Source organism: Gymnoscopelus microlampas, assembly GCF_963454915.1.
Source record: "Gymnoscopelus microlampas genome assembly, chromosome: 23".
NCBI classification, from domain to species: domain Eukaryota; kingdom Metazoa; phylum Chordata; class Actinopteri; order Myctophiformes; family Myctophidae; genus Gymnoscopelus; species Gymnoscopelus microlampas.
Genome location: NC_139960.1, coordinates 141,726 through 158,752, shown reverse-complemented (window position 1 = coordinate 158,752; position 17,027 = coordinate 141,726). Strand labels below are relative to the sequence as shown.

The window sequence follows — 17,027 nt, the reverse complement described above, 5'->3', positions numbered from 1 at the left end:
TGGTAACACAATAGAACTGTATTACATTTGTGCTTAAAATTATTACAATTACAGTATTTACAAGCCTCGTTGTCCTAAAAAATAAACCATCTCATGCTGAATGAACACATAAAAACAAATCATGATACAATAGCAAGCCAACAAAAAACTGGATATTTCTTTACTATTTACAACCCGACCATTTACAAATCAATGAAGGTTTTGTTACTTTGTGCCCTTTAAATCCATTGGTTTAACCCTTTAAGACCAGGAACGCAACTGTGTGTCATTTTAAGATTTCTATGGCTATTGAAAAATAGTAGATCTACAAGCTCATAGGGCGACACCAAGTGCCGCGCTATGAGCTTGTAGATCTGCTATTTTTTCAAAAATTGTGAACGTTTGTGCAAATCTTTTGAATATATATATATATATATATATTAAATTTTTACTCAAATCTTTGCTTCCGGGGGATTCTACAAATGTCTTCTAAATCCTAACAGTTTTTTTGAAAAACGTATCATGTTTCTATATCAGTGGTTCACAAACTTTTTCATGTCAAGGACCCCCAAAATTATATGTATTTGGCCGCGGACCCCCACCTCAAAATATGTTGTTCCAGGGACCCCCAGAAGCAAAAAAACAATCTGCTATTTTTGAAAAGCCAAAGTATAAAACATTGGTTTTAATTGGATGCGTTCCCGGTTTTAATGGGTTAACGCTAACGTAGCGCGTGATGACATAGATAGGCCCTCATGAATATGTATGAAACTTGATTTCATTCACCTGTTCCATTCCCATATCTCACGTTTCTCAACTCCCACCTGATTTTAATTAGGGAGACGCCGCTACGTTCTTTATCTAACTCCAGACGACGGTCAGACGGTGCATCACTCGTTGTAAACTAAAACGGCACATTAAAATACGTGTCTGAAAAACAGGCGAGTCTCAGCCGGCACTGCACTGTGATTGGTTGATGGACCGTTTTCATTTAGCCAATTAGCTGGCCAGCTAGCGGGGGGAAAACAAACAAAGCCGTTTCACCAGGTCTTTAATGAACACTGGCGAGCTTGGCTGCACATCCAAACCCCGCTGAGGGCTTGGTGTCGCTGTTACTTAACACTGATCCCCCCGTCCAGGGCTGCCTCTGTTACTTAACACTGATAAGGGTAAAGAAGATTTATTTTCTCGTCACAAGGAGAAAAGAAAGGGCCCAGTAGCCCAGTAGCCCATGGGCGACACACTCTCATTCCCCAAAATGCATATTCGGACTTCTTGGGACAAACGTGACCAAAATGTCAAGCATGTGACTGGAAGGTGGATCCGTTCCCCGTTCCAGTCAAACGGTTCGGTCGTCCCGGGCACTTCCGCACTCTAGGAATGCAGAAGTGCAGTTCTCAAAGCCGAGACGTAAAAAGGGTGACGGGTGCGCCAAAAACTACGGAGGCACGCCGCCGACTAAAGCGAACCCTATAGATCCCAACTCTATAGTCACGTGTTCCAGCTAGAAATACCGGGAAAAAAACACCTTCTCCTCCCAAATAACGCCTAAACAGTGATATCATCAAACAATGATGTCATCAAACAGTGATGTCATCAAACAGTGATGTCATTAAAACAGTGATTCAGTTTCAAGTAAATCAGCAAAATGTCAAAATGGAGCCTTTTTTCCCTTCTAATTCCCTTTATTTATTTTTATTTTTTTACAACCAGGGATGAACTGAGAACTTTTCAAATAAATACAGTTGTAGAAAAAGTAGCCGACCCCCCCCCCCCCCTCTAAAACTAGCCCCCTTCATTAACCACTCCCACCCCACCCCCCGTTACACTTAATTGACCGGGAGGTCCCACAGGCCGTTGTACTAGGTCCTCTAGTATTTACCCTCTACATCAAAGAGCCCCCGATCTACAAGCTCACAACGTAGATTGATCTGTTTTTAAGTGGCTTAGAGTCTAAGTGGTTTATGCCGTCTAAGCCTTAGACGGCAGGTTTTGCCCAGAGTGTGAAATAAAAGATTTCACAGATCAGATCGTCAACAGCGGAGAAAATAAATAAATAAACGACACACGTACAGCCCTTCTGGATGGGGGGGGGGGGGCATCGTTTAGTCACAAATAAAACCCACAAACATTTATTTTTTATTTATTTTTGTAATACTTCACAAGTCTGTCTGTCTGTCTGTCTGTCTGTCTGTCTGTCTGTCTGTCTGTCTGTACAGCGTTAGTCTCTCCGCCTCGCTGAGAGGGGAGGGTCTTGGAGTTATGTACATGGGGGGGGGTCACTGTTTGTCAACGTGGGGTCTGGGGACCACCAGGGGGTCCAAATGGAGGGGAGGGGGTGTGTCAGAAAGCAAGGAGGCGGGGATAGTGCCTTTTCTTTGTTGAGTGATTGTTGCAAACCCTCTTCTTTTATAGTCTCTCTCTCTCTCTCTCTCTTCCACTCCTCTTCTTCTTCATCCTCCTCTTCCTCTCTGTCTCTCTCTCTTGGGGGGGGGTCAGCGGACCTGGGGGGCGTAGCCCTCCTTCATAAGCCCCTCCTCATAGTCCGACTGACACAGAATCATGTTGTTCTTCAGGAAGAACTTGTCTCCCACGCAGAACCTGGAGAATACACACAAACAAATACACACAGAGTACCAGTGTTAACACATTGAATACACAAATACACACAAACAAATACACACAGAGTACAGTGTTAACACATTGAATACACAAATACACACAGAGTACCAGTGTTAACACATTGAATACACAAATACACAAAAACAAATACACACAGAGTACCAGTGTTAGATTCAGAGCTGCGCTACTGAATCTGTCGGGAGCCCCGTTCAGAACGTGTGCGTGTTAGCCTACAAGTGGGCGTGCCGTCAGATCAGGAAGCAGGCCACGCTTTACCCAATCAAATGTAGTGGGCGGGATTTACATCTGTGCGCTCGCTTCCCACTGGAAACAAACCCAAACCCAAGGACAACAGCGTCCTCGGAGCCGACAAAACCACAGAAAGTTAGTAACATTTGAACTTGTTCTTTCATCATAGAAACAAGTGGGCTTAGAACCAAAACCATCCATGTTCTTTTAGAGAAATGGTGTTAGTGTTCCGTGGAGAAATATTGTTAGTGTGAATGAAAACATAGTTGCACCACTGGAAGTGGAGGGCTGAAGGCATGTCCAAACCCCGGGTTCCAGTCAGCATAGGTCTAGTTAATCACTCCCCCCAGAGTCAAATCAAAGGTAAAAAAAAGCAGAGGGCGCTGTTTTTCCTTTTTATTGACGATGGGTTCCCAGAGCCTTTGAAAAAACAATCCATTTAGTTTTAGTCACATTTTAGTAAATCTGAAATGTTTTACTTTTAGTCAAGTTTTAGTCGACTAAATATCATAATATGTCAGTCGACTAAATCTACGGTTGATTTGGTCGACTGGAGCTTATGTCGGCGGTGCCTTGATGACGTAATGCCTGATTTATACTGAGCTGTGTGGCGAAGATAGCCCATCTACGTCTGTTACATTTAGGCCCCGACACTAACAGGGCTACCTATGTGCCTGACTGAAAGAGACAACAGAGCCGCCCAAAAAGTGCCTGAACAAAACATAGTGTTGAATTACAAATACCCAAAGGAGGGAATGTATTTCAATTACTTTTTTCATTACTGCTCAACACTGATAATAAGTAACAATGCAGTTCAATGTAAAGGTAGTTTTCCAGGGTTTTGGGCCGTGAGCCAATCACGTTAGACAAACCCTTGGTTACGTAACGGACCAAAACAAACAACACATCGTTAGTTCGTAGCTCTAGGGTTCACACTCTGAGACAGACTTTTACCACGGCCGACCGACCGACCGACCGACCGCGTAAACGAACACTTGAGCCGAGGCGTCTCCCATGGTACCCCCCCCCCACCCTGCTTTAGCCTAAACAACACCCCTCCCCCAAACCCACCCGCCCGTTCACTGCCCCCTACGGCTCTGCGCTGCTTGTTAACCCATTCAATCCAAATTATTGTTATTGTTACATAAATAAAAGTAGCAACAATACAGACATATTGTTACAATATGTCTGTAAGAATTCAAGAGAGAGAGAGAGAGAGAGAGAGAGAGAGAGAGAGAGAGAGAGAGAGAGAGAGAGAGAGAGAGAGAGATGGAACTCCCTCATGGACCCCCGGGGGTCCCCGGACCTCACTTTGAGAACCATTGTGCTAATGGGCGCCAGCAGCCGGGGTTCGTCCAAAATATCAGTTTTTTTAGAGAAGTCACAACATTCAAAATTAAAATAATAATAATGATAATGATAAAATCCATCTCTAGCTCCAGAAACTTGGCTTCATTTCCAGCATAAACCGAGACACATATGAAACGGCAGCATTTTGCTTTGGCCCTGAAAATATATGAGCTGATATGAAATACAATATAATAAATAAATATAGGAGCCGATGTGCTGCAGTATTTTAGAATCTCCGTTAATTGGTCCCAAATGTATCGGGCGGCGGGTTCAATCTTTTCTCCCACTCTGCCTGCGAGGCGTGTGATAAAAAGATATGAATTCCCCCCGGAGGTATGAGGTATAGCTAGCTTGCGCTCCTGTTTACCGCTCCCATAGCCAGAAGGTAGCTAGCTAGCGCTGCTGTGTACCGCTCCCATAGCCCAGAGGTATAGCTAGCGTTCGTCTTGCCGTTACCTGAGACAGAGCTCTGCTCCCCCGGCCCGGTTGGCTAGCTGCTATAGCTGCTATAGCTGCTATAGCTGCTAGCGCTACGCTGCAGCGTGAAAACCAAACATCCAAGGAGTTCCGTTAAACACAGCCTAGCTGCCCCCCCTCCCCTCCCCTCCCCCCCTCCCCTCCCCTCCCCTCCCCCGCTCCACTGGTAAACACGGTAAGACGCAGCATTTGCCGACCTTGTGGAAATGGTGATAAGGAGCTAAGAGATTCTAAAGAGGAGAGGATCTCTTCTCCACTAGTCTTAGTTTTACTGGATCTCTTCTCCACTAGTCTTAGTTTTACTGGATCTCTTCTCCACTAGTCTTAGTTCTACTGGATCTCTTCTCCACTAGTCTTAGTTCTACTGGATCTCGTCTCCACTAGTCTTAGTTCTACTGGATCTCTTCTCCACTAGTCTTAGTTCTACTGGATCTCTTCTCCACTAGTCTTAGTTCTTTTTTTTCTTTATAATTTTTATCCCACGATTTTGTAACCCTTTTTACACCCGGTGCCAATTTGCTAAGTGATCCTGGGCACTACACCCCCCCCACCAGCCTAGGGAGGCCAGGGCCGAGCTCATGCCTCCTTCAATGCATGAGAGCCAACTGACCTTCTTGTCACCTGACAGGGGAGAGTTTCCCTGGTTGGACGTAGCGAGTGGAAGGAACACGTTATTCCAACAAGTTCCCTTCCCCTCCATCAGGCGCCCCGGCTGACCAGGGGGAGGCAGTATAGTGACCAGGATTACTACATGTTTTTGTGAGGGTATTAACTACCCGAGGAGACACGGGGAGAACATGCAAACTCCACACAGAGTAGGCCCTTTCGCCAACCCCACCAAGGGTATGGGCGCTGATGACACGGAGGAGAAGACACGCCCCCAGCGCCCACAGCGTCCCCGGCGGGAATCGAACCCAGGACCTTCTAGCTGTGAGGCGACAGCGCTACCGACTGCGCCACCGTGCCCCCCACTAGTCTTAGTTCTACTGGATCTCTTCTCCACTAGTCTTAGTTTTACTGGATCTCTTCTCCACTAGTCTTAGTTCTACTGGATCTCTTCTCCACTAGTCTTAGTTCTACTGGATCTCTTCTCCACTAGTCTTAGTTCTACTGGATCTCTTCTCCACCACAAGGACCACAGATCCATGAGGAGATCTGGCTCAACATTCCCTCAATATAGTTTTTTCTCTCTCTCTCTGCATGTCACTGGAAACAAAGCTAGACCCTCATCTCCTTTAGTCTGACATAGCGATCTATTTATCTGCTGCGTTTGGTTCTCCGTCATTTCACAGTCTCAAACAAACATCAAAGCCCCCCACCCCCCCCCCCCCTCTGTGTCTCTCTCTTCAATGCAGTGATCTATTCCAAATGGTCCACGGAGCAGGAGAAACGTTTCTCGCTGGAAACCGTTTGTCGGCAGAAAAAGATAAATAAAGTAGAAATCTGATAAACAGACGTGGAGTGACGGAGTGGGGGGGGGGGGGGGGGGGGTCGCAGTGTGTAATTACCCCCTCGCTCCTGTCGGGGTCAGCGGCGAGCCCCCCCCCCCCCCCCCCCCCCCAACAACCCACCGACCAACCGGCGGGGGGGGGGAGGGGCTAAACGTCGATGTTTGTTTCAACCGTTTCGTATCACGCTAATGTAAGAAGAAAGCTTTAGCTCCCCATGCTTAAATGGATTTTAACGTGTGTGCGTGTGTGTGCGTGTGTGCGTGTGTGCGTGTGTGTGTGTGTGTGTGTGTGTGTGTGTGTGTGTGTGTGCGTATGAGGGGAGATTAGCTGACTTCTTTCATTAGAGAAGATGTTTAGCTGCAGCTGCTCTGGAATGAAAAGACAATAACCCAACGCTAATTGTCCGTAACCCGCCTCTGTGTGTGTGTGTGTGTGTGTGTGTGTGTGTGTGTGTGTGTGTGTGTGTGTGTGTGTGTGTGTGTGTGTGTGTGTGTGTGTGTGTGTGTGTGTGTGTGTGTGTGCGTGCAGTGTTGGGAGAAGTACTCACATTTTGTACTTAAAGGAGTAGTTCAGACAAAAAAAAGGACTTCTTATCCATCAACATTCAGTGCAGCTGAAAGTTATTAAACTAATAATGTAAAAAGTACATTTAGAGGATAAAACAGTGTGTAAGTTCAACTGAAACATTGATGTGATAAATGTCATGGTATCAGAATGGCGTAGACGTAGCATACTCGCCGATACCGATACCAGAATGTCATGGAGTATCGGAAACTTTTCCGATATCGGAAATTAATTGAGTGCAAAGGACCCCAATGGAAACAAGCCGTAGGCTTTCTTGGGTTTTAAATCCTCTTGACAGACCTTGTATTGAAATGTACTTTCCTGTGCTTTTTTTTGCTAACTGCTAATAAATTATTCAATCAATCAACCAACCAATCAATCAATCAATCAATCAATCAGAAACTCTACTGCTGCCTCTGACAATATTCAAATGCTCCCGTCATACCGTCCAATTCCACAAGGGGCGCTCTAACACAGCTTAAGAATGATCCCTCATCACTCAGAGAAGAAGTAGTCGGATGTGACGTCATTCCAAAACACGTCATTCCAGACATCCATCCACCCCCCCCCTTGGGGGGGGGTTCCACAGCGTTTCAAAGATTGTCTATTTAAGGTAGTTACGCTGGGAAGGGGATAAAAAACTATGTTTAATATCAAGGCAGGTAATGTGTTAAGGTAGACCAGTATGTACCTGTCTGTCTGACTACTACGTACCTCTGGTTACAGAGTTGACATGCGAAGCAGTCCAGATGGTAGACATTGTCCTTGGCTCTCATCACCATCTCGAAGGCAGGGATCAGTTTACTGCAGGCTGCGCAGTTCCCCGTTACCCCAAACAACCTGCAACACAATGTAAACAAACATCGGTTACCCCGAACAACCTGCAACACAATGTAAACAAACATCTGTTACCCCGAACAACCTGCAACACAATGTAAACAAACATCTGTTACCCCGAACAACCTGCAACACAATGTAAACAAACATCTGTTACCCCGAACAACCTGCAACACAATGTAAACAAACATCTGTTACCCCGAACAACCTGCAAAACACAGTAAACAAACAGACATCTGTTACCCCGAACAATCTGGAACACAACGTAAACAAACAAACATCTGTTACCCGGAACAACCTGCAACACAATGTAAACAAACATCTGTTACCACGAACAACCTGCAACACAATGTAAACAAACATCTGTTACCCCGAACAATCTGGAACACAACGTAAACAAACAAACATCTGTTACCCGGAACAACCTGCAACACAATATAAACAAACATCTGTTACCCCGAACAACCTGCAACACAATGTAAACAAACATCTGTTACCCCGAACAACCTGCAACACAATGTAAACAAACATCTGTTACCCCGAACAACCTGCAACACAATGTAAACAAACATCTGTTACCCCGAACAACCTGCAACACAATGTAAACAAACATCTGTTACCCTGAACAACCTGCAACACAATGTAAACAAACATCTGTTACCAAGAGTAGAGTATGTTTTTTGGTATTGGCGTCGTTGCGGTTTTGGTCGTTGCGGTTTTGGTCGTCGGGGTTGGTCGTCGGGGTTGGCCGGGCTTAAAGCCTGGTGGAAGAATTTAATTGGTCTATTTTTTCTCTCATCCAATCGCTACGTCCGCTCAGCCGTACTGAGCCGTGAAAAAGCCAGAGTTGTGCTTTAGGTCTCGCGCTCCAAAAAACAGCAGATCTACACTGTCTGTCTCCACGCTCTCTTTCAAATTCAGATTTGAGCGAAACGTATGAATTTAAATGTCGTCTCGCGTTTTCAGACTCTTTAAATATACATGCTGTTTTGTCAGTCAAGGGTAGACAAGTGTATGTCAAGCCCCCCTCTATCCTACAACCCCCACCCTCTATCCTACAAGCCCCCCTCTATACTACAAGCCCCCCTCCCTCTATCCTACAAGCCCCCCTCTATCCTAAAAGCCCCCTCCCTCTATCCTACATGTGTTATGGTGTGTTCTTTCATACGGACTAGACTCCCTCTAGATGAAACACAGTGAGACGTTCCTGACCCGCAGAGATACATTAGAAATTGATATATTTATCACCAATTATAATCTGTGTGTGCTGGCAACGTGCGGAGGAAAAGGAGGAGAAGGATGAGAAGGAGGAGAAGCAGGAAAAGGAGGAGAAGGAGGAGAAGCAGGAGAAGCAGGAGAAGGAGGAGGAGGCCTCTCTGGCTAGCTCGCCGTGTGTGTTTGGTGTGTAGGAGGCAGAGAGCAGAGCGGTAAAGTGTGTGTCTTTGAATTCGTTACGAGGCAAAAACCCTCGGCTTAATTATGCCGCCCCCCCCACTCCCCCCGACCCCCCCCCCACTCCCCAGAGAGCCATTAGCATCTTGTGGCATCAAACCGGCCGAGCGGGACGGCAAGAACGAGTGGCAGGTACGCTACATCCATCTCCCTCTACACACACACACACACACACACACACACACACACACACACACACACACACACACACACACACACACACACACACACACAGGGGGGTTCTGGGAAAAAAAAAAATCAGCTCAAGACCCAAAAGAGCCAAAGTGTGACGTCTCCCCGGGACCCAGACTAAAGTGAAAATAACAGATCTACAAGCTCACAACACATCTGATTAATGGATTAAAAATAATAATAATGTTATGGAATTATAAAATGTTTCAAACGTTTGAATTTGGGCTTTCTAATGCTGGGAGGTAATATAGCATGTTTTAATATTAGCATGTTGTAATATAGCATGTTGTAATATAGCATGTTTAATATTAGCATGTTTAATATAGCATGTTGTAATATAGCATGTTTTAATATTAGCATGTTTAATATAGCATGTTGTAATAGCATGTTTAAGCATTCTGACAAATGTTTCAAGAACCACAGAATATTTATCTCCAGTATGATGGATCCCCTGATAGTTGCTAATCACTGAGGGTTTCACTCTGCTTCCTTGAAAATAAAAATGTCATGGCGACCTCCTGTTCTCTTGTTATATGCTGTTCAAAATAGCATGTTTCGCCCAAAATCCACAGTAAAACACAGGAGCCGAGATACAGGATTTTAAAGAGATAAGTTAACCAGGAAGTGAGTGGAGCAGTACATCTTTGGATCTTGGGTTCTGGATGTTTCCCCACCCCCAAAAAAATATATATTGATCTCCGTCAATGGCGGTAAACGGGTGGATTTGAACACATTGGGCGCCAGAATTTTATAATAACAGATTACGTTCGGTGCCAGAAATGTCACCGTTGCGCTGCATTGTGCTGTTTAAAGCTGTAGACTCCACCATGAGCGATCCATGAAAAAAAAAGCATGTGTGAAGGGTGAGCGATGGTCCTGGCTAAAGCCTGAAACAACAGCATGTCTCATGTGAGTTAGCCAGGAGATAGAATGGAAGCGGATGGGAGACATATTTTTTGGCACGGTGATCCATCTGTCCCTGACTTCTTAGAGTGTTCATGGGTGATCCCCCCCCCGCCCCCCCCCCCTTGTGGAAAAAAACTTAAAAAAACAAAAAGGTAAGAAAACCGTATATATACGTTTTTTAGGATTGTTGGCACTCCGTGGGTGTATTTGCAAAAAGGTATATATACGGTTTTGGCACTCAATGTGTTAAATGACAGAGATCTCCGCCAATGGCAGGGAATGTGTTTTTTTTACATAGATATGTATTTGCCTTTATGACGGGGACGTTTTTTAAAACTCTTCACATACAGACACTCTGGCCTTTAATGATCTAATTCTGCTATTCTGCCTGCAGGCTATGTGTGTGTGTGTGTGTGTGTGTGTGTGTGTGTGTGTGTGTGTGTGTGTGTGTGTGTGTGTGTGTGTGTGTGTGTGTGTGTGTGTGTGTGTGCGAGTGTGCGTGTGTGTGTGTGTGTGTGTGTGTGTGTGTGTGTGTGTGTGTGTGTGTGTGTGTGTGTGTGTGTGTGCGAGTGTGTGTGTGTGTGTGTGTGTGTGTGTGTGTGTGTGTGTGTGTGTGTGTGTGTGTGTGTGTGTGTGTGTGTGTGTGAGCGCGTGTGCGCGCATGCGTGCGTGCGCATGCAGAGAGTGGAGGACGAGAGAAGAGAGAGAGAGAGAGAGAGAGAGATATGGATCTAAATGTAGTTTCACATCAAAGGGAAAGTGAATCATTGTTTTAATGAAACCACTTTAACCCTGAGTCCCTCAGGGCTCTGTTCTAGTGTCTGTTCTGTTCCCGCTCTACAGTTAAATATCTTTGCAGTTTGTGACGCATTGTGACGCTTGTAGATCTGATATCTTTTTTTAAATGCTTCAACATGGGAAAAAAAACAAAAAAACACAAAATTGTACCGTTTGAGTAAAATACTTGAATGCAAGTGTGTGTGTGTGTGTGTGTGTGTGTGTGTGTGTGTGTGTGTGTGTGTGTGTGTGTGTGTGTGTGTGTGTGTGTGTGTGTGTGTGTGTATTCATGAGGGGGCAACCATTTATCTCGCTTGCTTTGCCTTCTGGGGGAAAAAAAACATTTCTGAAGGTTAATAAACAACCCTGGCGCTAGCACACACACACACACACACACACACACACACACACACACACACACACACACACACACACACACACACACACACACACACACACACACACACACACACACACACACACACACACACACACAGTGTGTATCAGATAGTGTGTGTTATCGTGTGAACAAACCAAAGCAAAGCTTTAACAAGAGCCTGAAGAGAAGTCTGTCCTTATAATGGCTTATTGTGTCGTATGATTCACCTTATCACACACACACACACACACACACACACACACACACACACACACACACACACACACACACACACACACACACACACACACACACACACACACACACACACACACACACACACACAGCCTGTCACCCTCTTCAGCTTGTCCACCTCTCTCTCTCTCTCTCTCTCTCTCTCTCTCTGTGTGGTGGGTGGGTGTCTCTCTCCCACAGTGCAGTGTGTTCTGGTAGAATCATTGATCATGGTCCCATTAGCGCCTTAAATGACACTTAATTACCCACTACATTAACCATGAGAGAGCCCCCCCCCCCTCCTCCTTCCTCCACTACATTAACCATGAGGGAGCAGAGAGCGCCGCGCCCCGCCATCAGTCAACATGATGAATGGCTGCCCTCCCTCTCCCCCCCCCCCCACAGACCCCCCAGATCTCACTAACCTCCCTCCACACTCATTAGCATCTCTGCTACCATGGAAACCTCTTATGTACGAGAGAGAGAAAAAAAATGTTACTTTTCAGGAAAGATAAAAAAAAAACATTTCATCACAAAACTAGAGGGAGCGTTAAAAACGCTCTGGTACCGCCCACAACGCTCTGGTACCGCCCACAACGCTCTGGTACCGCCCACAACGCTCTGGTACCGCCCACAACGCTCTGGTACCGCCCACAACGCTCTGGTACCACCCACAACACTCTGGTACCACCCACAACTCTCTGGTACCACCCACAGCGCTCTGGTACCACCCACAGCGCTCTGGTACCACCCACAACGCTCTGGTACCGCCCACAACACTCTGGTACTGCCCACAACGCTCTGGTACCGCCCACAGTGCTCTGGTTCCACCCACAACGCTCTGGTACCGCCCACAACGCTCTGGTACCACCCACAACGCTCTGGTACCGCCCACAACGCTCTGGTACCGCCCACAACATTCTGGTACCGCCCACAATGCTCTGGTACCACCCACAGCACTCTGGTACCACCCACAACATTCTGGTACCGCCCACAATGCTCTGGTACCACCCACAGCGCTCTGGTACCACCCACAACATTCTGGTACCACCCACAACATTCTGGTACCACCCACAGCACTCTGGTACCACCCACAACATTCTGGTACCGCCCACAATGCTCTGGTACCACCCACAGCGCTCTGGTACCACCCACAACATTCTGGTACCACCCAAAACGCTCTGGTACCACCCACAACTCTCTGGTACCACCCACAACTCTCTGGTACCACCCACAACGCTCTGGTACCACCCACAACATTCTGGTACCACCCACAGCGCTCTGGTACCACCCAAAACGCTCTGGTACCACCCACAACTCTCTGGTACCACCCACAACTCTCTGGTACCACCCACAGCGCTCTGGTACCACCCACAGCGCTCTGGTTCCACCCACAACTCTCTGGTACCACCCACAACGCTCTGGTACCACCCACAACATTCTGGTACCGCCCACAATGCTCTGGTACCACCCACAGCGCTCTGGTACCACCCAAAACGCTCTGGTACCACCCACAACATTCTGGTACCACCCACAGTGCTCTGGTACCACCCACAACACTCTGGTACCACCCACAACACTCTGGTACCACCCACAGTGCTCTGGTACCACCCACAACACTCTGGTACCACCCACAACACTCTGGTACCACCCACAACACTCTGGTACCACCCACAACACTCTGGTACCACCCACAGTGCTCTGGTACCACCCACAACGCTCTGGTACCACCCACAACACTCTGGTACCACCCACAACACTCTGGTACCACCCACAACACTCTGGTACCACCCACAACACTCTGGTTCCACCCACAACACTCTGGTACCACCCACAACACTCTGGTTCCACCCACAACGCTCTGGTACCACCCACAACACTCTGGTACCACCCACAACACTCTGGTACCACCCACAGCGCTCTGGTTCCACCCACACATAAAACAAACATGGGTAAAAACTCCTTCTACAGCACTGCCACCCAGGTATGGAATAATCTAACCCCATCCCTTAAAAAATGCAGTTCACTGGGTTCCTTTAAAACAGCCCTAAAAACTCACCTTTCTGGAGGCCATAAGAGGAGGTAGTACTATTTTCCCGTTAGATAGACGACCCCCTCTTTTGCTTTGACTCCCCCCCCTCATTGTTTGTACATATAGTGTCATTTCTTTCTGTGTTTTTGTGTTGATATTTGAACTGTTGGTGCCACTATATATGAGTATGAATTGAATACCAAGGACCTCAATGGAAACGAGACCGCAAGGACCTTTTTTGAGCGGACCTTTTAGACTGCATTTAGACTGAGCTGTTTTACATTGTTTCCTGATCAAATATTCAATCAATCAAAATGTGATTTAAATGTAGTTTTTACTCTAGTCACAAGCTTCTTGTTCATACCTTTCATTGGTTACATATTTATAAAACACACACACACACACACACACACACACACACACACACACACACACACACACACACACACACACACACACACACACACACACACACACACACACACACACACACACACACACACACACACACACACACTGTAAAATAGCCTATCTCTCATGAGTCTTTTGAATGAAATTCCATTTGAATTTAAATGTATTTCTTGTAGTTGTTCAGTATGTTTAAATATGGTAACATTTTATACAGTATGTTTAAATATGGTGACATTTTATACACTATGTTTAAATATGGTGACATTTTATACACTATGTTTAAATATGGTGACATTTTATACAGTATGTTTAAATATGGTAACATTTTATACAGTATGTTTAAATATGGTAACATTTTATACAGTATGTTTAACTATGGTAACATTTTATACAGTATGTTTAAATATGGTAACATTTTATACACTATGTTTAAATATGGTAACATTTTATACAGTATGTTTAAATATGGTGACATTTTATACAGTATGTTTAAATATGGTAACATTTTATACACTATGTTTAAATATGGTGACATTTTATACACTATGTTTAAATATGGTGACATTTTATACACTATGTTTAAATATGGTGACATTTTATACAATATGTTTAAATATGGTGACATTTTATACACTATGTTTAAATATGGTGACATTTTATACAGTATGTTTAAATATGGTAACATTTTATACACTATGTTTAAATATGGTAACATTTTATACAGTATGTTTAAATATGGTAACATTTTATACACTATGTTTAAATATGGTAACATTTTATACACTATGTTTAAATATGGTAACATTTTATACACTATGTTTAAATATGGTAATATTTTATACACTATGTTTAAATATGGTGACATTTTATACAGTATGTTTAAATATGGTGACATTTTATACACTATGTTTAAATATGGTAACATTTTATACAGTATGTTTAAATATGGTAACATTTTATACAGTATGTTTAAATATGGTGACATTTTATACAGTATGTTTAAATATGGTAACATTTTATACACTATGTTTAAATATGGTAACATTTTATACAGTATGTTTAAATATGGTAACATTTTAGTCGACTTAATCTGCAGTTTATTTAGTCGACTGAAATGTGTTTTGGCGTTGCTGTGACCACGTCTGAATGACAATTATAATATTATGTATTTAATATACATGAAACCATGTGTAGAAACACAGCAGGCTAACGTTGTATTGATACTGTTCATTATAATATGGAGAGATGACAAAAATATGAAAATCATGGAGATACAAGTTTTCTTCGCTGTCAGCGACGACAGGCTCTGTGTAGAACCCCCCCCCTCGCAGGGAAAAATCCATGTCAATCTGCATAATTACACCTCGGGGTTAATAACACACAAATGATTTGTTGCATCTCAACAGAAAGACCCTTTTTTCTCTCTCTGTCCCCCCTAACCCCTCCCCCTCTAACGACATGCACCTCGTTAACTCCCCCCCCCCCCCCCCCCCCGCCTGCGACTGGAGCTGGATTGTGGTCAAGTGTTAGCCTGGTAAAGCCCCTCCCTCCGGAAAATCTCATTTCCATTTGATTTCAGGAAGCAGTCTGGCCTGAAGGCTTGTCTGGGCGTGTCTAGCCCGCTCACCAAATGGACGAGCCTATCGGCGTCGTCGCTCATCGTTCTGTGATTGACAGTGACCGTTGGCCAATCAGGTGGCGAGTTCGAGTGAGCCCGAATGGGATCGAGTGCAGCCGACAAAAAAACGATCCGCCATTGTTTCTGTGGGCAGTTCAACTTTTTACTGTCGGGTTTAAAACAAACTCTCAAACTTCTTTTTTGAGGCAAGGAATTTACTTTTAAGATATCGTTTGGATAGAATTTAGTTGTTTCATATATGTGGTCAATTAATCATGACAGAGCCTATTTAAAAATACAAATTTAGAGAACCGGCAGGGGGCGGACAGTGACACGCATGTCTCCCAATAAGGCAGCCTATTTTGGGCATGGCCGTCTCAAACGTCCCGTTGCGTCACATTAGTCTGGAGGTGGTAAAAATACACTGGCTGAAGTGGGATACTGCTGATTGGCTGAAGGGGTTGTCAGTCAACGTTCTTATGGGTGAGAGGGTGGGGGGGTATGGGTGAGAGGGGGGGTATGGGTGAGAGGGTGGGGGGGGGGGGTATGGGTGAGAGGGTGGGGGGTATGGGTGAGAGGGTGGGGGGTATGGTTGAGAGGGTGGGGGGGTATGGGTGTGAGGGTGGGGGCTATGGGTGAGAGGGTGGGGGGGTAGGGGTGTGAGGGTGGGGGGTATGGGTGAGAGGGTGGGGGGTATGGGTGAGAGGGTGGGGGGTATGGGTGAGAGGGTGGGGGGGTATGGGTGTGAGGGTGGGGGGTATGGGTGAGAGGGTGGGGGGGTATGGGTGTGAGGGTGGGGGTATGGGTGAGAGGGGGGGTATGGGTGAGAGGGTGGGGGGTATGGGTGAGAGGGTGGGGGGTATGGGTGAGAGGGTGGGGGGGTATGGGTGTGAGGGTGGGGGGTATGGGTGAGAGGGTGGGGGGGTATGGGTGTGAGGGTGGGGGTATGGGTGAGAGGGGGGGTATGGGTGAGAGGGTGGGGGGGGGGTATGGGTGAGAGGGTGGGGGGTATGGGTGAGAGGGTGGGGGGGTATGGGTGTGAGGGTGGGGGCTATGGGTGAGAGGGTGGGGGGGTGTGGTTGAGAGCCAGTTAAGGGGGTCAGTCAGATGTGATTAAACAACTCCAGAGTGTTTAAATTATTTCAATTAGGCGTTGTTTGGTTGCCGTGACGACCTGGGGAATTGTTCCCTGGGAAAAAAAGTGTTTTCATTGGTTGAGCAGCAGCCACTTAGCGCCTGATTGGTGCCTTCACATGTGATCTGCACTCTGATTGGCTGGATGGATGGAGATCACATGTGATCTACCCCTGGACTCTGATCCACTAATGATGAATTATGGCCTCTAACACTAGTACACAACACACACACACACACACACACACACACACACACACACACACACACACACACACACACACACACACACACACACACACACACACACACACACACCTCTCTAAATGAATGCTGTATTTCACACTAAAGTCACCAGCTGTT

The 17,027-nt window shown here is 45.8% G+C and overlaps 1 protein-coding gene across 1 annotated transcript in view; it reads right to left on the bottom strand.

Annotated features, from left to right (window-relative positions):
- Window positions 1–2,448: 2,448 nt before the first annotated feature.
- lmo3 (LIM domain only 3) overlaps window positions 2,449–17,027 on the bottom strand; it is a 50,525-nt gene continuing 35,946 nt past the window's right edge. The window contains exons 3-4 of the mRNA XM_084049705.1: window positions 7,407–7,532; window positions 2,449–2,580 (exon numbers count right to left, since the gene is read on the bottom strand). Of these exons, the coding sequence (XP_083905831.1) occupies window positions 2,475–2,580; window positions 7,407–7,532 (232 nt within the window). The 3' untranslated portion in view covers window positions 2,449–2,474. The remainder of the gene's footprint in view (window positions 2,581–7,406; window positions 7,533–17,027) is intronic.